Below are 22,187 nucleotides of genomic sequence, written 5' to 3'. Positions count from 1 at the left end.
AATGCAAAATGAGTTAATTGGCATTCTTTTGTAAATATTAGATCCAGTTCTCCATTGTCCTCCACAGCCTGCAGCCACTGGGTTCCACAGAAGTTCAGCACAGGGGAGATGTGCATGAAAATCTGTTCTAATAGTCTTACTCCTCTCCACTAAATTAGTAAAGATACTTGGGACCTTTATAACTGCTCTGATCTGATGTTCCCTCTTACAAGGTACAAGGTATTTTTAATTACGGTGGTAACATTTTAATAAGGCTATCAGTTCCCTAGGGCTAATGCCATAACCCAGTTATTTGACATGTTGGGATGACAGGCATCTGTTACAATGTGCAACCTTGCTAGTGGAAGTCATGCTAATGAGTGGGAAGCCTAGGTGTCTTCTGTAGCAGTTCCCATTTGACCCTTCACTCCCATTTCCAAGAATGAAGGCACAAGCATAAGAAAGAGATGGGTGTCAATAAAATCATTGTGCTCCTTATCCCTTTGGGCTTGCAGCTATCTGGATGTAAATTAGAGTAGCCCCAGTGTGAAGCAAGTGTAAAGATCCCTTGAGAGTTTCCACTGTTACTCTTCTCATCATATATTGCATGTGCCCAAGCTGCACTGTGGTATCTAGCACCAATTATCAAACTGTCTGAATAATGAGGGGGGGATGCACCTTGCCAGAAGTTCATGGTTTATTAAAATAATTCATCTTCACAAATGAATACATTTTGCATACATGTAGCTGAAAAGATTTTTGTCCCACTGCTAAACAATAGCTAGTCAGAAATAGCCTTGTATTCCTGTCAGCACTATGAAGTATCTTCCTGTATGTTAACTATTCAAGCTCCAGCAAATGTCACCAGGTGTTGCTGAAACAGAATTGTGAACAGAGCTTTTAAAGGAGCAGAAATAGCATAAAAGTAAGTAATTGACCTTGTACTGTCAATGCTGGGGTCCTCTGCACGCATTACATGGAATCAAGAGCTGTGCAGGAATGTTGTGTGCATGCTGTCAGTCATGGTGGAGCCATGGTGGGAAAAGGATGTCACTTGTTGGCCTCCTCCACCTGAAGCAAAACAGCGAGGCATCCAGAAACTTTTTGTCTGAGTCGTCCGTCAGGTTTGACAAGGCTGACACATCTCTTACCACACCCTCTGCTTTTGCATGGTACAGAAGAAATTGTGCAGTCCTAAGAGGCATTCCCTCCCACTGAATTCAAAGACATTTTTCTTCTTAACCCTACCAGAAACCGGTAGCATAATATCCCAGGGACTGTCTAAAAGGAGCACAGCGGGTGTTCAGAGACCTGGGAATGACAGCCCTTGGCAGGCAGTCAGTCCTGTGTTTGGCTAGTCACAGGCTCGCACTGAGCACCTTGTGCCTGTCATTCCCTGCCCTCCTCAACCCCTCCAAACACTTGCTGGGGCATATCTACCTTTTAACATGGATTGTGCTGCAGGGCATTGTAAATCTGCCCATAATCAGGCACCAGCTGAGTGTATTTAAGATATCTTCCTCATGACAGGGATATATTTGAATAAGTTGTCTGAGCCCTCTTGGTTTGTTATTAATGATATTACAGATCATCTCTGCAGTCGCTATGGAGGTGTTGCTACTGGTACGTAAGCCTGTCTTCCCATAGAGAGAAGAGCTCAGACTGTGGACTCGGGTGCTAACTGATTTTTTTTGAGCTGAGTTCAGACTGAGTAAAGTGAGGAAGTGGAAATTCCTAGGACTGACCTTCATGTTGGAATAAACACGGACTTTGTGAATGCTGCCACTATGCCCAAGCTGTTGCTTCCCAGGCAGCCCTTACACAGAAGTGATGGTGCATCACTATACAAAGACACATAGCCAGATTAGTGAATTGCAGATGTAAACTTGTCCCTACTGCCCAAAACTGTAGGAGTAAGGCACGCAGGAGCCACATGCCTATTTTACCTGGATGATCTGATCTCTGTTTGGAATGTCAGACTTGTTTTTTCACAAGTTGCAATAGTGGAAATCAGTTACCAAGCCATACTCAGATTTGTCCTTTGAATGCTAGATGTCACTGGTTATCAATGTGTTTTAGCTATTTTAAATTTATAGGATTCCTCTCCAAGCAAGGAGGGCATTAAAGAGAGGATGTAATTAGTCAAGCTCAGAAGATAGCACATGAAATACAACGGGCTGGCAGCTACTGTTAAAAGTTGTTAATTAATAAGCCATCGAGAGGAACTTCAGTGTCCCCTTGGAAATACAGTTCCTAAATTAAAATACAAATGTCTTCCTAGTATAGGCAGCGACAAACACAGCTTGTTACATTCACCTGAGATAGTGTCCTGAATAATTCAAGACCCACTATCCAGCGGCCTAAGCCTGAAGTAGCACTTTCGGGTACACCATTTGGTGTTTGGAAGGAAACCTAAACCTTTTGTGAAACCTAAAGAGATAGATCATGCCTACCCCTAGTGTTATGCATAAAGGAGCTGCCATCTGTTTACTAAAGTGGTGCATGGCTGTAGTCCCTTTGCCTCTTTGCAATTGCTTTTTCCTAACATCCTCATGGTGTCTGCAGTTCCAAAGGAGGTGAATTAGGATGCAGGGCTGCAGCATGGACTTTGGCTCTAGCTTGGTTTAAGGTGCCCAGAGGGAATATTACATTATATCTCCTTTAGACTAACTTGCTTAAAGAAGGTCTCCTAAGACCCAGGCAGTTTTTATGAATCGATGTCTTAAGAACTACACCTTCTGCTAAGGGAGATGAGCAAGAAACTCCAAATAACTGCATTTTATTCTGTCCTGCGTGAAGTTTTCATCTGCAACTTGCAGAGTTTATTGGACATTTGCTCTCAAAAGCTCTTTGAAGTCAAAGAAGTCAAGGAACTCAGGATGTTGGGCACATCAGGATCGGACCTTTCCAAAAGCAGTTGAGCAAGGTTTAAGCAATATCATGCAGTTATGACACTGATATTTTCCTGTAGTCGGTAGAATTTTAAGCAATACCCACGTGACTTGATCCTGCTTCAAGATAACTGGGTCCGTCTAGGGTAATCACACAAATAAAACTGTTTCAGCAAATAAAAATATTTGTGTTTACTTCTTTCATTTGTCCTCGTATGAAAACAGAGAAGATGACAGGAGCACTGCACTGTTGTAAGTATCAATCCTCTCCTTTTCAGTGGGGCTGATTGTGCAACCAAGACCAGCAGAATCCACTTGCTATTTAAGTACATTTTTCTACATGTCCAGGTAACAGTGACTCATCCAGGCCTCTGGGTGTATCACATGCACGCTGTCTCCATCACAGATAATGCAGTGTCTCACTAAGCTGGCACACCAATCCAAGCTGAAAGGTGGGGCTGATTGGAGGTGGTGCTAAAACTCTGCAAGAATCTCAGATTGGTGTCATACTTTTGAATTTCTAAATGTGCATACATAGAGATGGACAGATCTCAAAGGGACTTGCGGAAAAAAATGCTTTGTGTTTGTATGTCTAAATACAAGTGCCTGGCTTGGCGCAAAATCACTCAGAAAATCTGACTTTTAGCTATGCTGATGGTACTAATGCAGTGATAACTACTTATGTTTCAAAAAGTTTGAACTGGAGTATCAAGGCACAAAGTTCAAGTTTCCCTGATTCTGCATTTCCCTTCTATTCCACATCTGTTTTCTACATTTTTACTTCCTTCTTTACAGCATTAAGCGTATTTGTTTGTTTTTCTTACTCATCCCGACTGCTTTTGTATTCTGCTCCCTAATGACTTTGGACTGTAATATCAAATCATCAAATCGTGCAGATGTAATCTGTATTCAAAAAGCACCCCAAATCCACGTACATATACACACATCTATATGTATGTATGTATGTGTGTACATATTATGCACTGATTCACATTATATATATGATTCACGTTACATATAATACAGCATATATATTACAATACAGAAGTTGCAGTATGACTTCACAGGTAATAGCCAACTTGCATTCCTCCTCTTTGTAGCACTCCATACAGCTCCAGGCAGTGCCATCAGGATGCCTTTTGGGACTAAGCAACTCCACGTTTGCTTGGAGGAGCTCCTATGCCTCTGTTACACTGCCCACCATCATCTCCAGCAGCAGGGCAGGTTCTCACATCATCCGCACTGTGGTGCTCCCACAGAGCCCCAGCAGTTCCAGTGGCATTGAGGAGAATTGCTCTTACTTGATTTTCTCTTGAGTTCAGAAAGTCTTGTCCTTTGATGTTTGTATAGGTGCTTTCTGTCCTGTGGCCCATCACTTGGATGTACAATACCAGGAAAATGATGAGTGCAGGGAAGACGGAAACAGGCTGAAGAATTAATGCATGGTGTGGGCTGCTGGTGATCTCCCACAAATTTAGAGAACTTACCGCACACGCATCGTCACAGAGCATCAGATGATGGATATGGCTGGCTCTGGTACCGCACTTCGGCATGAAAGCCTTGGGGTTATTTCAGAAAAGCTTGGCAGGGTTTTTCATGAGTGACTGCTGCTTCTTTAAATTTGGCCATCTTCTCTTTGCTTTCTAACACCACGAACAAGTGGCCAGACCAGTTGAGGCAGTGCCACTGAACGTAGCTGAGAAATTGTTCCAAATCAGCACTTGAGACTGACCCAGTGGTCAGTGGCTGTTAACGAAGGCACCACCAGGCATCCTGCAGCAAACTGCCTTTGCCGATGCCCTGCACATGCACAAATGCATTGAAATTATTTTGTGTCTAGGATCTGGCTTATTTATTTTTTATTTTTCAAGAGTAAAGATTAACTTTCAGAGCACCAGAAGAGAGAAATCAAGAGAAACTAAGGGGAAAAGTCAGTTTAAACACCCGTTACTGGATATCCTCATGTACACACACAAATACAGTCATGAGCTGGTGCACAAGTTTCAGGTCTGTTTCAGGAACGCACTGGGCTTGGAGTACCGACAGCTTTCCCACATGCAGGACCCAACGTATTTCGGAGTTGATGAAACAAACATTTACGCCGTGTTTCACACGAGCACGCCAACCCTGTGATGCGCAGGGACAGAGGACCAGCATACAGGACCCATCCTTGGTGCCGACTTAACCAGCGATGCCTTGTCCAGGCGCTGGTTGCTCGCCGGAGTGGCCATGAGGATGCCCGGCATTGCGGGCACCCCTGCCCCGGCCGCCCTGTGTCCCGAGGCTTCTGTGGCAGCCGCGGGTAAAGCACAGACCGGTGTGACACAGGTCAGGAGGAAGGTTTTAGTGCGCTCCAACCTCCACCGGCAACTCGGGAGGGCAGGAACGTGGAACATCGGTGCGAGGCTGACAGAAGCCTTGCGGTGCCCGGACGGCCGCCGCGGGGAGGCAGGGCCGGGCCGGGCCGGGCCGGGCCGGGCCGGGTGCGGCGGGGCGGAGGCCGGTGCCGCGGAGCAACCTGAGGCGGCCGCCGAGGAGGCGCGGAGGACGCAGGCGAGGCGGTGGCGGCGGCTCCACGCCCAGGAGCGCCGCTTAAAACCGCCGTCGAAAGGTGTGGCTTCGCCTTTCCTCTGCCGGCGGGGAGGGGACGGGACGGGACCTCCGCTCTTGCCGCCGCCACCAGGCTCCGCCGCCGCCCGGCCGCCGCACACCGCCGCACACCGCTTCCCGGCGCGGCGCCCCCGTTCCCCACTCCCCTCACCTGCGGGCCGCGCTGATCCCAGGCGCTTGGCCCTTCCCCGTCCCTCGGTGGGCTGCGAGGGAGAGGCGGCACCGCGGCGGGGCGTCCCGGCGGTGAATGCGTTTCCCCCCGTCGGGTCCGAGTCACTCTCCCCATCGCTTTCCCCCTTGTCCCCTCTCCCCTCGGGCGGCGGCCCCCGACGCTCCCCCGCCGCCATGAGCATCAACGGCGGCTCGCACCCGCGGATCAACACCTTGGGCCGGATGGCGCGGGCCGAGTCCGGCACCGACCTGCGCTACGAGATGAGCTCCCATGTGGTGGGGAGCGGCGGTGGCGGCGGCACCCACACCCACAAGGCCTACTACTACCAGAAGACCTACGGGGGGGAGTACGGCTCCGACGGATACGGGTAGGTGCGGGCTGGGATGCGGCAGCGAGACCCGCCGGCCTCGGCCGCACTCCTTCGGGCCGGCTTAGGAGAGCTGCCGTGAGCCTGCTGGCGGCTTGAATCCCTGAGGAGGCTAACTTCTAAAAGGCTTTAAAAGCAAGCGAGGAACTTTAACGCTAAAACACTCCCAGAACTTTCGGTGAGGACTGTCTGTGAAGGGAGGGACGGGATACAAAGCAGAATGGTTAACTCTCCCCTTTGCACTCTGGGGTGTAGCATGCATCCGTGCTGCCTGTACTGACCCCACAGTTCTCTGCTGATAAACTCCCTCTTTGCCTGGTGATGCAGAACAGGCTGTACTGAGGGAAATTGCTCTATACCTCATACTTGCAGGCTCAGTTCTCACTGTCCTCCCCAGCAGTTGCATAACTAAGCATATTAAACAATTTTAACTAGTGGGAATCGTTCTCTTACTCATTTCTGAGTTTGTTTCTAGCCTGTGCAAGGCCCAGGAGTTTAAGGCCATAATATTTTACACAGAGGTGCCCAACATTTGGTGGCTGGGGAGCAAAGATAGGTGATGAACAACAGCAGTCTGCTCGCCTCCCCTCCACCTTTTTAACTTTCTACTTCTCCTTGCTACAAGCACAGTCAAGATCTTGTAGGAGGGCTCCAACTGTGAATCCTGGTTCGGAGAACACCCGCTTTCATGGATACAGCTGTACCAGCAATCTGTGCAGATCAATTCTGGCAAAGACTTTTTGGAGCCAGGTGGTACTCTGAATGTATGAAAAATAAGTGCAGTGGTCATGAAGACTTCTCTGTTAATCCCCTCAGCTGGGAGTTCACGGGACTGAAAAGCAGTTAACAGACACTGAAGGAAACAGCACTGGTGTATGATAAAGCACCTATATAAAACGTTGCTGGTGATTATTCTTTTTCACGTGTGGAATGGTTCTATTAAACCTATTGGCCTCATTATTGATGCCGCTGACTTAGGAATTGATTCAGAAGTGCTGTCATGTAATTTGTGTTAAAATTAAAGCCCTACTTTTATGGGTAGTATGTCATGATTGGATTGCAGAAGGATGAGAAACACATACAGTAAATAAACAGCAGATGAGAATAGGCAGCCTTTTTTATATCAAGCAGATCTATAAATGCCTGTAGAGAACGAGGACTATCTTAGAGAGCAGAGAGCTAGCTCTGTGTGGGTATGTCAGACCTGTTGATAGACGTACCACAGAAGGAAAGGCAGAACTCTCATTCTACCTATTTTTTGTTTATTAATTTGCCCAGTTCTTAGCTTTAGTTCTGTATTTGACTTTCAGTTTGGTGTGTGCACAGGTAAGTTAGTTATGATAAACTGAAACTATAGCAAGTTTACTTACAGTAGTATGAGAATACCTGTTTCTCACTGTAGAATTAGAACAGTTCAATACCAAGGGAGAGTGCACATACTAGGACACGAAAATTCTGTTGCTGTGTTGCATTTGTGAGGATTTGTTTTGCTAGTGGTGCTTCATTGCAAATACCTTTACTGCTTAAAAGAGATAGACATGAAAAATTAATGGCAGAACATCCTGCTTCTGGCTGTTCTTTTCCAGACTTTACACTAGTGCAACTATATTGGATTCACTAGAGTGACTTCCCTATTTCTCCTGACTTTCACTAAAGGAGAAGCACATACCTTTAATTTAGCAGCCTTTATCTTTTGTAACGTATTTTAAACCAGCCCATAGTTGCTAGGCTCTTTTTACTTTAGTATTCAGTGATCGTGTAATAAGATCGGGAAGGACAGACCTGATCAGGAGGTTAACAACCTTCTATCAACAATCTTTCATTTAGTCCTTATATCATAGTATTTATATTTCCTTTTGGAAAGGAGTATCTGGCACAGAGAGTTGCAATGAAAGTTCCTGTTCACTTCATTGTGAGCCTTCTGCATGGAACTAAAGAGCCCTGTTAATGACATCAAAATACATAATGTGAAAAGATCTGACCATACAAAATACTTTAAATATTTTTTTGCAAAACAGTATGTGTGTTTGCACCTTACTGAATTTCAGAGGTTTATTTTTAACCAGTGCTGATTTGAATGAAAATTTGCCCCAAAATCCAAAATGAGGGTTTTGTTACCAGTTAATGAAAAAAGCAGTTGTGCCTGATTTTGCTCATGCACTGCGTACAGAAAATCCACTAAATCCTATGTATGTTATGCTGTCAGGATCAGGGCCATCATCTATGGAACTGGTTTTAATAATTGCGTTCAGCCTGACATCTTCAGTGCCAAAGTTTAGAGGCAATTACTGAACTCACAAAACTGAGGCTTCATTTTCCAATGGGGAAGATTACTGTACCTTAATTTTAAATGCAGTAAGATTCAACTTAGGGTCTAGTCTTGTAAGTTTTGGGGCGTATTCTGCCAAACAAGTCTGTGCTGAGTATTACATTACTCACAGAGCAATATAAGGCGCTCCCTACCCTTAGGCTCAGCAAGGTGCTTTTACAACATTCCCGGTTTCTTCTGGCTTGGGAACTCAGGATGAGCTTGGCCCAGAGTACAGATACTCAGCTTGACGGTGAGTCACACACTCCTTAAACCGCCGATTCATCAGTCAAATATTTATCAAAGTCTTTGCTACAGAGAGATGAGATCTGATCAGCTGTGAGAGGATTAAAAAAGTGGCAAGTTGTGCTGTTTTGTCATTGCTGAGATTAGGGAATAAAACCCCAACCCTAGGATTCATGGTCAGCATGCGATATGAAAATAAATGAATTCACACAATTCTGCATAAGAGGCAGGGTAACTTCTGTGCTTTAAGTTAGAAGAAGAGTTAGAAATCCACATTCTATGTCCTGACATTACTTTCAGGAACTGACAGACAAAGTGAACTTCGACAAAACAGACTCAAAGCCGTATTTTTGACCTTTCCATTGGTCTCACAGAGATCTGCAGGGTCCTGCAGAGTGGTGGTAGGGCTAGTGTGGTAACATCCCCTTTGAGCTCTTCTACCACAGTGTTGCACAGTGGGAAAACTGCCTTCGCAGATGTAAATGCCTCTGTCAGACAAAGGGATTTGGCTGCGTTTTGAGCCGCTGCTGTCCCGCAGAGGTGTTATTTCCGTGGTCCAGGGTGGACCCTGGCGTTTGGTCCCTCCCTCTCCCAGAGCAGGAGGTGGGGAGAGGCAGCCTGTCCGCAGGCTGCTGCGCCGGTCAGGTCCATCCATTAGAAATGGTGCCTGCCATTTCTGGTGCTCCTGGTGATTAATACCCATGGGAAAACATGCAAGGATTTTCTGTTAATAGGTGTGGCAGGATCCCTTGTGAAACCCTGCTTGCTCTGAAGACACTTAGCTGCAGGGATCTTGAGATGTCACCAGATCTCGCCAGCGACTGGCAGCCCTGCACGTTTCTAATGGTGTTTAGAGCCCGATCCTGTGAGATGCAGACATGTTTGGAGGTTTCCTGTCATCATGCCTTAGTCTATGTGCATTCTATGATTCTGTGATTCTATGGGACTAGTTTGATGAGGCCGTGGTGTGCCAAAACCGATCCTAGTAAGAGCAGAGACATATGGGGATAACCCAGTTGTGAAACTCAATGATTTCTTATACTTGTATTCACCTTCTTGGTGTGTGTGTGGGAAAGCTGGTTTGTAGTATGTTAATTTCTGGTTATATTCCTATGGCTATTGTGATTCTCCACAATTCTGCTAGCATATGCCTGTGTGTTTCAGGGTGCACACACCCAACTGTGAGGCAGAGGCAGATGGGTGGTGGTTTAGCCCTGTGGTGTGTGCAGGCTGTGTGCTTTTAATGGAGATTCCAGGTCAGGTTTTTCTTCTGACTTGCCTACCCTGGGCATGTCAGGTAATCTCTTGATGAGTCTATTGCTTGTTCAAACAAGTCTGGGGGGTGTGTGTGGAGAAGTGCTATGGTTTTGCTCTCATTGTTGAGTTATGGGAGTCACTCAATACTTCGGATGTGCAAAACCACCTTTTTAAAAGCTTCCTTTACTTTTTGAAGGGAAAGCAAAACAAAACAAAAACCACCTTTGAATATTTAAAGGCTAAATGTTCTGTGAAGGAATCAGAAAATTTAACAAAGATTATTTTAATTTTGTTAAAATCAGATCTTTTGACCAAGAGCATCCCCTTTGTGCTTCCAAAGCTTTAAGGAGCTGCGAAGCTGCTGGAAGGCACTGCAGAGCTGCTGGATGTGCTTCTGCTGTCTCCTTTGCCCTGCTTCTCTAGGCACTAATCACCCCCAGATAGCACAGCAACCTCTTGATGTGTACTAACAAAGGCAGAAACCAGAGCAGCCTCTACACTGCAGGCATTTATGCTGGGGTGTTCAGGTCTTCAGCAGCAGCAGGAGGCAAATGAGAAAGCAGAAGGTAGCTGGCGCTCTTCCTTGCGCCTTGGGTTCTGCAGCAATGACAGCTCGGTTGGGCCAGCAAGGGTGTAAGCCAAGTGTTTACAGAGGATATATCAGTCATTCAAAATGTATCACTTAAGGAAATCTTTCGACTGGTGGGGTATATTGATTCAGGGAGGTGTCTGAGCAGCTGCCATCCTCCCCACATCCCAGTGGCAGCAGGGCTTGGGCTGTCCTCTCATTTCTCTGGGAGAGCAAGAGTGCAGGATAACAAGGGAGTGATGTATTCTGCTTTGACATGCAGCAAGCAGGGTGGCTCCTGTAGAGAATGACAACAATGTGAAGATGCTGTGCCTTTTCTAGGCCTCTTCTGGCAGTAAAGAGATACACGGCTACATTTTAAGATGCCAAATTAAAGTGATTCTTCTGTGTTTTGAAATATTCTCAAAATTTTAAAACAAAGGTGCTACCCCCGGCTTTGTTTTCCTTTGCTCCTTTAATAGTTAATGATTATTAAAGGTAAGTAATTTTAATAAAGAACTCAGCTTAATAGCATCTTTTTGAAATTCATGAGTTGCCTTTAAAGTAAGTGTCTCAGTCTAACATTTTGAGTTGTAGGGACATACAGGTAGTTAAGGTATGAAGCAGTTCAGGCTGTTTCACTCAATGCTGTTCTGCAGGGTTTACAAAACTAAAGCAGTACAGCAAATAGTAAGATTATTGCAAATGCGTCTATTTATTAGTAGAAGTCCATGTACTCTTGTGTTACAAGTCCTAATAAAAGACCAGGCTCCAGTCCCTACCCTTTGTACAAGAATGTATGCTGTATTTTCAGGGGTGTAGTAAAACAAGTGAAAAACCTGTGTGTATTTTCACCATGTGGTGTGCATACAGTGTTTGGCGCAGCAGGATTCTACTCAGAGGTCTGAGCTTTGGACGCTGCCAGAGTTAAAATCAGATCAAATTGTCATCATAGCAGCAGTAGTTGTTCCAATGACCAAACATTTCTTTAAACTCATTCAGTTTCATGTGAACGAAATCATATGAAGCAAGGGAGACCTTGACAAAATACTATCTATGGTAATCAGCTCAATCTGTGTCCTGTGAGGATTGTTGAGGTTTTGCAGCATTTATGCCCTTCTTTCTGAGGGGTATAAATATATTTTTATATAGGATCTAGGTAACATGGTTGTATTGTAGTCCAGCTTTGTTCTTGCCTCCACATTATGATGCCATCTAGCATGTTCAGGGATTAAGGGTTGCTTCATTGTCTTTGGTCCAGTATATTTTGTGTTGAAGATGATTTTCCTTTTGCTGGCTGTTTCCTTCTGCCTCAAGGTTGGATGTCTGCTTACTCTGCATTGGGGTTTCTGCTTTGATCTACTTATTCCTATTAAAAGCCTGTTGGCTTCAATAAGAGGAATATTATACCGAGGGCCTTTTAAACTGCTTATGAAATACTCTCCTGTCACATAGGTAAAAAATAATGAACATGTGTCTGTGTGAGACTGTGCTAGAGCCACATGATATATGAATCAATATATTTTAGAGGTGTTGTCTTGCTTTTTATTTTCTAAGTTCAGAAATTGATTTATGCTCTTCTTAAGTATATTTGTACAGGCAGATCTTCTTCAGATTTGAAATCTTTGAGTCCTGTTGACTTGATGGAGCTATGCCATCAAACATCAGCTCCCGTACTGGCATCTGCTGTCTCTGCGTATGCCCTGTAACCCTGTGTAACTCCATTTGGTTGGCTGAGGGATTTGAAAGCCATTAGCTTGCCCAGTGTCATCAGCTGCCTTTAACAGGCCACTACCTTTTCACCTGTTAGCCTAGTATTGATCTCAGTCCTTATCCTAGTATTGATCTTAGCCCTTATCCTGGTATTGATCTCAGTCCTTATCCTGGTATTGATCTCAGTATTTTGACCAACAAGGCTCTTTAACAACAAAACTGACATCCATGGTGTTAAAAGCAGCATTGCTGAAATCTTGTCCTCTTCTCTGGTTTCAGTTTGTACTGCTCCAGCGTTTGCTATTATTTTGGCTATGTCTTCAGCTACTCGATGGGAGGGCCTTACACTTGCTGCTTGCTTCTTGCAGAGGTCCCCGTGAACTGTAAACGATTAACTTGAGGTCTTTAGGGTGCACTTAAGCCTCCCACTTCACGGCATCTGCTCCTGCCTTTGAAATAGTTTTGTGCATCTCAATCGTCTTCAGTTTTCCAACTTTTTAATGACTTGGACAGTAATTCCGGATGTGGTATTCAGACATCATTGGAATGAACACAGAATACTTGTAATCCTATCTTTTTATCTTTTGAATTGTTTTAGTAGTTTGATTTATTTGAAAATCACGTTTCTTCGCAATTTCTTAGCATTTTAACTATGACAGCCATTGTTTAGACCTCTTCTCAGAAAAAAGTAATGCCTTTGAGGTCTCTGAAGTTACACTAAAGCCAGTGGACATATGCTGATTTATTACAGTAGAATTCTGGTTGCCATCTTGTTCTTTTAGCTTTAATAGATATCCAGCATGTATAGCTGTCAGGAGATGATTGAAAAAGCAACTGAAGAAGAATTCCCTTCTGATGTTCTAAAAAGAGAAAAGTGCTTGAAAAGTTCCTCTCTCTTCTTTATTATGTTTCATTCATGAGAATAATTGTAGGTATAATTAAATGTAAATTTTAGATGCAGTCAGATACTTCTAGATCCAAACACAACAGCGATGCCTGAGGAGAAGGAATGATTTAGAAAAGGAAGCTGATGGGAAGCCTGGCACAAAATCAGACCCATATTTTATTTTTCACAGTTGTTTTCTTTAAGCTGTTTCCAAGATATACAGGGGTGCATAGCACAGTAGGGTGCAGCATTTGTGCAGCCAAAGGGTCACAGTGCAAGCCAGGGGTTGCATGTGTACAGCTTGTTTTAAGTCACCCGGTGATTCTTTCTCAGTCTTTTGGGGGTCTATTCCCTGGTATTGGGGGAAGCTGGTGAAAAGTTGCTCAAACGTCTGCTTGTTCAAGAAGAGCTGAAGCACCAACTGCGCAGACTGCAGAAGAGCTCCTAAGAATGTTTCTCACCACTCCAATGATTTTCCCAGGGATAGCTCTGCCGAGCTTTTTACATTGTCAGAATTCCTTTCTCAAAGGATAGTCAGAGTCTGTTGAAGTCAATGGAAAGATTTCCATTGAATCCAGGTGACTTGCTGGCTTTGAGCTGGACAAGTTTGCAACCGATAGTCTTTTTGATGTTAGGATGTAGTATAGAAGGTTTGAACCTCCAGTGATTTGTAATGGAAAAGGTTACCTACTGTGAGCACAGGAGTTAGAAAACTAGGTAAGTCTTGGAAGCATCTTAGTTTCTTACCATCTCTTAGTAGTGGTTTATTTTAGTTTCACTGGCAAGAGCTTGGGCTTGGGAGCTGCCTGGGCTTGCTTGGGAGCTCTGATTCCATCAGCAAGGAATGGTTCCTTGCTTGAAGCACCTCACCCACAGTCAACTAGCAGTGGCTCGCTTTGGTGGCTGAATCCCAAATGCTGGAAAAGCAACCTTCTGGCAGTATGGATGCAGTAGATTATGTGCAAGACGACAATAATGACTCCTTTATCTTATTCCCCTCTCCCCCCCTCCATTAGTGTTCTCAGTTCTGGAGTTTTACTTGGAACTCCCACTTTATTTGTAAGAAAGCGTGCCCTCTAATTCCAGGCCCTACATCTGTTTTTGTAGTAACTTGTGCATCCTGCAATTCTTTCTTAAGACACCATACTATCTTCATGCATTTCTGTTGATAAAAGGGCCCTTCATACACCTGTGTGGACTTGTGTGCTCGTGTGCTTGTGTAGCAGAGGATCCTGCTTTTCTTTATGCTCTAACATTCAGTGCCTGGTGTGATAACATATGTGATACCATCATGGAAAGGCTATGCTCTAATCTATTGACTTTAACAAAGGTCACTAATAATTCATTTTTACTGTTTATACTGCCAAAATTTTGTCTGTCAATCAAAGCTACAAATACCCGTATTGGGGAAAAAAACTTTCTTGTCTGTGGCATGCCAGTTTCTACCTTCTACTTTGTGCTGTGGCGAAGGCAGTCCATGCCTGCTGTTACAGAATTATAAAGTGGCTCTGCCGTCATAGAATCGGCATTAGAACTTCACAGTGCAGTCATGCAGGGAGGGCCAGATAAAGCATGTGGGCCTCTGTGAAGCTAAATGAGGTGGATTATCCTATGTACCTTCCCTTAGCTGTTCTAAATTTGTATTTCTTGTGTCTTCAAGATATGTGATTACTCTGTACTTACTCATCTTCTTCTCCCCCACAACAGTCAGAATGGGACCTGTACAGTGTCCAGACGCCAGAACACAATCCAGGAGCTTTTGCAAAATTGTTCGGATTGCCTGATGCGAGCTGAGCTCATAGTACAACCCGTGAGTGCTTCTTGTTCTTCTTATCAAAAGTGATTATGAATATTACAGAGAATGAATGCTGCATTGTTACCTGGACTCACAGGCTCTGCTTCTTCATCTCCTTTCTCCCCTTTCAGCTGTTTGTGTGGGGCAGCTGGGAGTGGAATAGCAGGTCTCTTTCATCTCCCTCTTCTGTCTGCACTCAGTGTTCAGTAAAACTGAAATGCATCTGATTAAGAAAAGGGGGACTTCTTGATTAAAAAAACCCAACAAAACAACAAAACCACACTTCAGACAGATTCTACTGCATCTTATTTTCAGTTTTAGATCAAGACCACTGTCATTGTAAGCTGCTGTTAATAATATTGTGACCACTTATGATCTCCTAGTATGTCCTGTAGAATATTGGCATAATTTTTGGGGCCGTAATGAACCCTAACCACCAGAGGAAAGACCTTTATTACCTTAATTTTATTTTTCCAGATGATTCCTAAAGTAGTATATGAAACTTGGCTAAAATCTTCTGGTCTCTTTCATCCCAAATGCATACAGATGATCTTTGCTGTACGTTACACTGGTACAAACCCATAGCACCTGGGGGTGGATCATTCACTGGCTCTAGATTCAGTCCCAGTGAGCATGGGATGTCCTCTGTTCCTGCTGAAGTCAGAGGAGGTGCAGGGTGGTGAGTGCATCCTGCTGTTGAGTAAAACCCGTTCACAGTTCTGGCAGTGTATGTGATTTAATGCACACTTTTGGACACTCTGTGAACAGAAAATTCTTTTGAGAATGAACTCTGTTGTTAGCAGTTCATTTCCTTTTCAGAGATAGAGCGTGTGTGAGCATGTTTATATAAAAATCAATGCCAGAGTAAATACTACATCATGTTAAGGATTAATATTATTCCACTGAAGTTAAAAGAACGTGACGTTTAGTTCCAGCTTGGTGCCACAACGTATATTGCTTACTTTGTTTTTTTTCTTCCTGAGGGACAAAGTAATGAGGTCCATCAATATTTTATTTGCAAAATCAAATCACAGCTGGGTTATGTTTTGATAAGCATGGCTGTGTCAGTGTGGGATGAGATCAAATAGCATGCCTTCCTCCTTGAAGCACCATGACCATGCTGGTCCACTGCACTGAGCCGGTGCATAAAGAATTTGCCTAGACTTTGAGTGATATGGTGGGATGCAAGTGCGACAGGGCATGGAGCTGGTCCTAGGCAGACAGGGTGCAGTCTCTGTTTCTGCAGGGAAAGAAAGTCTTAGAACCCCAGGGAAACTTCTGAAAAACCAGGAGCAATATCCACCAACTCCCACTAGCACAGTGTTTGCTTCTTGTCTTCTGAACACAAAAACATGAGGTCTTAAAAGCTTAGCACACGGCGTGAAGCCTTGGTTCTGCTGAAATAAACATCAGTCAGACTGTGCTGTTCTTTGTGGAAAGGTTTGGTTGGTACTATGTTTTAATAACATTCTTTCATGTTTTATTTAAAATAAGGACTTTCTAATGACTCTGGGTCTTCTGTTAATTTGTCTTCTGCCAGTTAAAGCTGGCAATCAGAGACCTAGCGGTTGAAAACTATCATGCTTCCTATAAATAATCAGTCCTCATAAAATCTTTTTTAAAACAACGAAGCTGAAGCGTAGATGATTAATATTTAATTTAATCTAACTTTTTCTTTGTTTGTTTTTGGGGGGTTTTTGTTTGTTTGTTTGTTTTAGGAATTGAAATATGGGGATGGTGTCCAAATTAGAGGGAACAGAGATCTGGAAGACTGTTTTGCGCAAGCAAATGACCAAATGGATATCCTGGATGGGCTGATCAGAGAGATGAGGCAGATGGGCCAGCCCTGTGACATGTATCAGAAAAGGTATTGCCAGGGAACGGGGGAGGGAATGTGGCTGATAAGTCTGTGGTATCTCAAGTGCTTGCCTTCCCTGATGTTGCAGGATGTGTCAGAAATCAGTAAGGTGGAACTAAATCTCTTTGGGGGTTGCTGACGTGGAGAAGAGCCTTACAGTAATATATTTCTTACAAATTTCACACCATGGTAGTCACCATGAAATTATAGTCAGCATATATTTTCCACAGTCTGTACTTTCACCACACTATTTTGAATACTTGGGGGTCCAGTAGGAGAGATGAATTGTGTTGTTTTCATGTTTTCTGAGTGTTTTCCTCATAGGCACTAAGTGGTTCCTTCTCTTTCAGACTGCTTCAACTTCAAGAGCAAATGCGTGCTCTGTACAAAGCCATCAGTGTTCCCCGTGCCAGGAGGGCCAGCTCCAAAGGAGGTGGTTGCTACTCCTCTCAGAGTGGCTCAGGCTGGGATGAGTACACGAAACGTGTCACAAGTGAATGTTTAAACTGGATGAGGCAGCAGAAGGTAAATCTGTGCAAAACCCAGAGAAAATGCTGACCTGGTGTTTTTTATGAGTATCACCTCACATGCAGTAATATTTTGGGTGCCAGTAGAAAATTAAAAGCACACATGAATGCTAGTATATTATTCCAAGTACCCCCTCCCTCCCCACCCCCAAATTGAACATATAGTGGATTTCCACTGAAATGCAAACATGGATTTGGGGTCTTCTTTTGTAGAGGAAAAAGCATGGAAGTTAGCTTTGAAAGCTACAAGGCACAGCTGTTAGCATAACAAAAGGCATTGCCATGTTTGTGTTAGGGATTATTACACCTGATATTTCCTTCCTTCCTTCCACATATTTCCTTTATGATTCATATTTATTTTAACCCTACACACAGATAGGACCAGCTTTACAGATTTAACCATTGTCCAGTATTTTACAGTTGTTCCTCGCCTTTAATCTATGCTTATCTCAGTGGGAGCCAAAAGGCAGAGCTGATTGCTACAGGACTAGGGTTTCAGAAGTTACTGCTGAAAGACACACAGAAATGCTGAAGTTGCTATCTGTTGCATTTCCAGAATGAATTTTCCTATGCATAGCTGTTGTTGTTGTAGCCTGGAGTAGAAAATGGATGTTGAAAGCTCATAGTTTGTTTTTGTGCTGCTGCAGTGAAAATTGAGTGTTTGTGGTTGGACAGCCCTTTCTGAGAGACAGGGAGGATGGAACAAGGTGGCTTAAGTTACACTTTGCAGGCTCCTTGTAAATTGAAATTACATTATTTGTATCTCTCTTTATTAGGTTGTTGCTTAGTGATCCTGTCATTGTTATCTGCATAGGGTGTTTGCCAGATGGCTGCTATATAAACCAGATACGAAGGGGAGAGCTCCATACAGCTGCCATAGTTTTATGTGGGTGCTGGTCACAGTCTAGTTTTCCAGTGCCCTCCCACAGTGTGACATGTTTTAAAGGAAGACAGGGAAGTGGAGATGCAGTCCTTGAGTGGTAACATGGATAAGTATTGTGCCCGGGCAGCGACGGCGGGTATGATTGCTCTACTCACTCTGTGGGGAGAGTGGGCTAATCATCAGACATGCCATAGTGTGAGTAGTGATATTGAACAGGCAGTGGGCATGCTTTCAGTGCTGAAAGATGGTGAATATGCAGCACCTCCCTAAGACACCACATGACACCCAGCTCAGACATCCCCTCGTCAAGCACAGGGAGTGTACGCAAGTGCTTTATAGCTGTGTTCCCACACAAAACCTCCTGTGAAAGTAAAAGGCTCTCTCTCTTTTGCAGTCCGTAAGGCAAAGGTGAGGTGGGGCCAGTAAGCACTTAGTTCCCTGTTGGGCTTTTGAGGGTTTTTTTTTAGGGAAAATTAATTTTGAACTTTCCACCATGCATCTTCTTCCCTTCGTGCCTTGCTCTGTCCCATTACCTGCAAACACTGGGACTGGGATAACATTTGCCCTAGTAATGCGATGAGATGTGGGAAAAAGGTCTGAGCAGCTGTGGTTTTCTGCCAGCGTTTGTCTGTTTTCTGTCTGGATGGTTTTGCTGACAGGAGAATCAGGTGGTAGGAGGGTTGGTCAAATTTCCAGCGCACGATTAGGGAAAGTGCAGTGGAACACGGACAGCCTTTGTTCGCGTATTGGCAGTCAGCCAGGGCTGACGTTGTTGCTACAGACTCTTTGGACTGTTTAAATACAATGAGAAGGGTCAAAGTCCCGTAACTTTTAAATGGCTGAATGCAAGGTGGTTTTGCTTCTTGGATCATTTTCAAAACTGCCTTTGAACCCCTATGCTTGAGTGTGGTTTGGGCTTTATTGTTATCTGTTGACTCACAAAGATTTGGCTCCAGGCTGGTAATTACCCAATTCGGTCCCACCCCAAGATTAAGAAACCTATTTCTTTACTGTGTGCCTGTGCAGACAGGCATTCGGATATAGATGGAGTGTGTCTTCACAGCATAAAAGACGATTTGGAGTTTGAGGAGCTGAACTGTGAATTCATTGGCTTTTAATGTTTGAAAATAATGAAAAAAGAACTGCAGTCAGATAGTTTAAGTTTGTAATTATCCAGGTGTACGACTTTTTTTCAAAGCCTGTTCCTAGAGATTTTCATTCTGCATCCTACAATAAATATTGCTAAAATGCAAAACAAACTCCATGTTCTATAATGATTCCAGTGGATCTTCAGTTTCTTCATTTAGTTTGACTGAAGTTATTGGAGTCTACATGAGTGTAATTAGAATTGAAATATAGTGTACTGGGCTACAGAACTTGACTCTGGGTATTATCACATGAACTGCATGAATAGCATTGTTTGATAAAGTAATCATTTGCTTTCAGGGTGATAACAATGTAACTATACTGTAGCACATAAAAGAGCAGTTTGGTCCAAAGTGAACAGATGAAACTACACTACTGAGTGTGCTTCATCTAGTCTTGTTTTAAACAACTTAAATATTTTCTCTACTTTGTTTCTTCTGCTGTGAGAGCCTGTCACAGTTTAAGTGACAGTTTAAGGAAATCGTAACCCTCTTATCCTGAACTTCCCTTTGTACAGTTTTACTCTGTACTGCATGTTTCCTTCAGTTCAATTCCCTTATGCTCCAATTTAGATAATAATGTTGGAAACGAAAGTGCAAATACTGTCTCTTTCTCCTAGGCTGAAATGGAGCTAGTCAAATGGGGGTTTGATGCGGCATCCATCGAGCAACAAATTGGTGACCATAGGAGAACTCACAATGCCATTGGAGACTATCGCTGGCACCTGGACAAAGTCAAAACAGATCTGGTAATTACAGTCTCACCTTACATGTTGCTTAGTCTAGATTTATATCATTGACTTGCTGGTATTGCACTACAAAAAGGAATGCTGAGTAGTCCAGCTTCTCTTCAGAAAGTACTGGTGTCACAATAGCAACCAATTTCAACCCTGATATTTATTATTTCTTTATGATTTTGTGTTCCACTCCTTTCCTCAGAACTTTAAAATGAAGTTTTGGTAGCTATTTAACATTTTATTGTTGTGTACCAAGGCTGCCAAATAAATGTTACAATTTTTTTTTGCAAGAAGAATGGCTAAGAATGATTATTCTCATTTCCTGTTCAGGTACATTAAAACAAGAAAGTGAAAGGATAAGGTGGGTGCTTAGATACAGCCTTGAATAATGAGGGAGAATGAGGGAGTTTCTGTATTTTGCCCCTCTGAGGCTTCTCTTCCCCTCTGGATTTTGTGATTGGATGAAAAAGTCACTGAAAATGCAGTGATTAACTTCATCTCCTATCAGCCCAGCAGCTGGAGCATAGGAGAGAGGAGTCTTACTTCATTCCCTTTCTTCTTTTCTGTTAGGGACAGGAGGAGAGAGAGTTGGATCTAAAGAAAAGGCACTCCATTCTGGAGCTCTGATCTCTCAGCCAAGCTGAAGAGTGGAAGGGGTGTTACTCCCTTTTCCTTTCCTGTTTCCAAATAGGAAAGGTGATAGTCTGGCTCTATGGAATACCAGTTCCAAGGCTGTGCAGGTTCCCAGTCCTAGAAAAGGTAATAAAAGTTGGGGCCTCCTGCTCATACTGTAGTTTATACTACTTCATAATCTCCAAAGTTAGCTGTAGGACTAGCTGGTTTCCCACAGGTATCTAGGAGTTTGGTACAAAAAGCGATTCAGTTCTGGGAGCTGTTTTGGTATTACAGGGGCTATGTGCAACCTTGCTTATGTACTAAAGCATCCTTGAAGGAAGTGATTTTGTCCAGCCTTTGGTTTTATACTTGTGGTCTCCAGTGGTGTGGATCTCTCTTCACCTATGTCTCTTGCAGGAATCTGCAGATTACCACCTGTAATTCTAACATCATGATAGTGACAGTTTGAAGAAGATACCAGCAAACAGGCAACTTGTAAAAGGCTCACTAAATATTTGCTGTCTCTGTTTCAGCGGGAGAAAGCGGCCGTTCATCAACTGGAGGAAGAATATGAAGGACTGCTGGTGAGCATGAGTTGTGTTCATTTCTGATACCCTCTGTGGTGAATGTTGTTTTTGCTTTATTAACAGCAATGTGATAGTCAAGGGACACTTCAGGTTTCAGCAGAGTGAGAGATGAATATTTAAATAATTCTGTTCTGCAGTAAGCTGACAGTGCTTTGTAGTTTCTACACAGTTCAGTTTGAGTCATGAACTTGAGATTATTTCATTACCTGGTGTGTAATTGACTTACTCTCACAAGAAGGTTTCTAGTTCGCACCTGGTGAAGGGAGTTGGTCACTAAGCAGGCGAAGAGTAGAACTCTACCTCCTTAATGGGAGTAAATGTAGTGATGAAGTTAGTCTGCATATCATAGAATGCTTTGGGTTGGAAGGGACCTTAAAGATAGGCAGTTCCAGCCCACCTGCTATGGGCAAGGGCACCTTCCACTGGACCAGCTTGTGAAGGTTAAAAAGTTACTCAAAGGTGAGATTAGAACCAAATTCTGTCTAGGGGTGTGTGTTACTCCCACTTTGGACTTCACGTAAAATACAGTGAGAATTTTGTGCAAATGATACTTGGGATTGGAAGCTGATTTCAAGCAACAGGATGTGTGTTGTGATGTGAGAACAGAGAAGGAATCTTTTCATGAAGTGTCATCTACGTAAAAGGTGCTACTACAACATCAAGGATTTATTGAGGTGCAGATAAAAGTGACGTTAAATGTTCGGGCATTTCTTGTGTTTTCATCCATGCCTTTTTGCTTGCCTGTCTACATGTCTGCCACACTTGTGTTTGAAATAAAGCTGTGACTTCAGGTTCCCATTGTTCTATAAATCCAGACATATTGTCCACTGCCCATTGCCAGCAGGTTTCATAGCTCAATAAACCCAAGCACCTTACCTGCTGCCATTGCCAACAGGTTTTATAGATGTATGGTTTTTACTGTTATTTTATTTTTACTGTTATTTTATTTTTTTATTTAAAAAAAAAGGACATCTTGGCCTCCCTTCTCTACCTAGCAGAGGCATTTCTGTGTTCATGGCTTCTCATTTTTGGAATTCCTTTTA

The 22,187-nt window shown here is 43.5% G+C and overlaps 1 protein-coding gene across 2 annotated transcripts in view; it reads left to right on the top strand.

Annotated features, from left to right (window-relative positions):
- The first annotated feature begins 5,506 nt into the window (after positions 1–5,506).
- The window catches only part of DSP (desmoplakin), a 37,856-nt gene continuing 21,175 nt past the window's right edge, over positions 5,507–22,187 (top strand). For both annotated transcript variants that reach the window (XM_065667395.1, XM_065667394.1), the window contains exons 1-6: positions 5,507–6,019; positions 14,705–14,807; positions 16,511–16,659; positions 17,001–17,175; positions 19,826–19,954; positions 21,091–21,141. In XM_065667395.1, the coding sequence (XP_065523467.1) occupies positions 5,826–6,019; positions 14,705–14,807; positions 16,511–16,659; positions 17,001–17,175; positions 19,826–19,954; positions 21,091–21,141 (801 nt within the window). In that variant the 5' untranslated portion in view covers positions 5,507–5,825. The remainder of the gene's footprint in view (positions 6,020–14,704; positions 14,808–16,510; positions 16,660–17,000; positions 17,176–19,825; positions 19,955–21,090; positions 21,142–22,187) is intronic.

Source organism: Lathamus discolor, chromosome 2 (assembly GCF_037157495.1).
Source record: "Lathamus discolor isolate bLatDis1 chromosome 2, bLatDis1.hap1, whole genome shotgun sequence".
NCBI classification, from domain to species: domain Eukaryota; kingdom Metazoa; phylum Chordata; class Aves; order Psittaciformes; family Psittacidae; genus Lathamus; species Lathamus discolor.
This window is presented reverse-complemented; position numbering and strand designations above follow the sequence as displayed.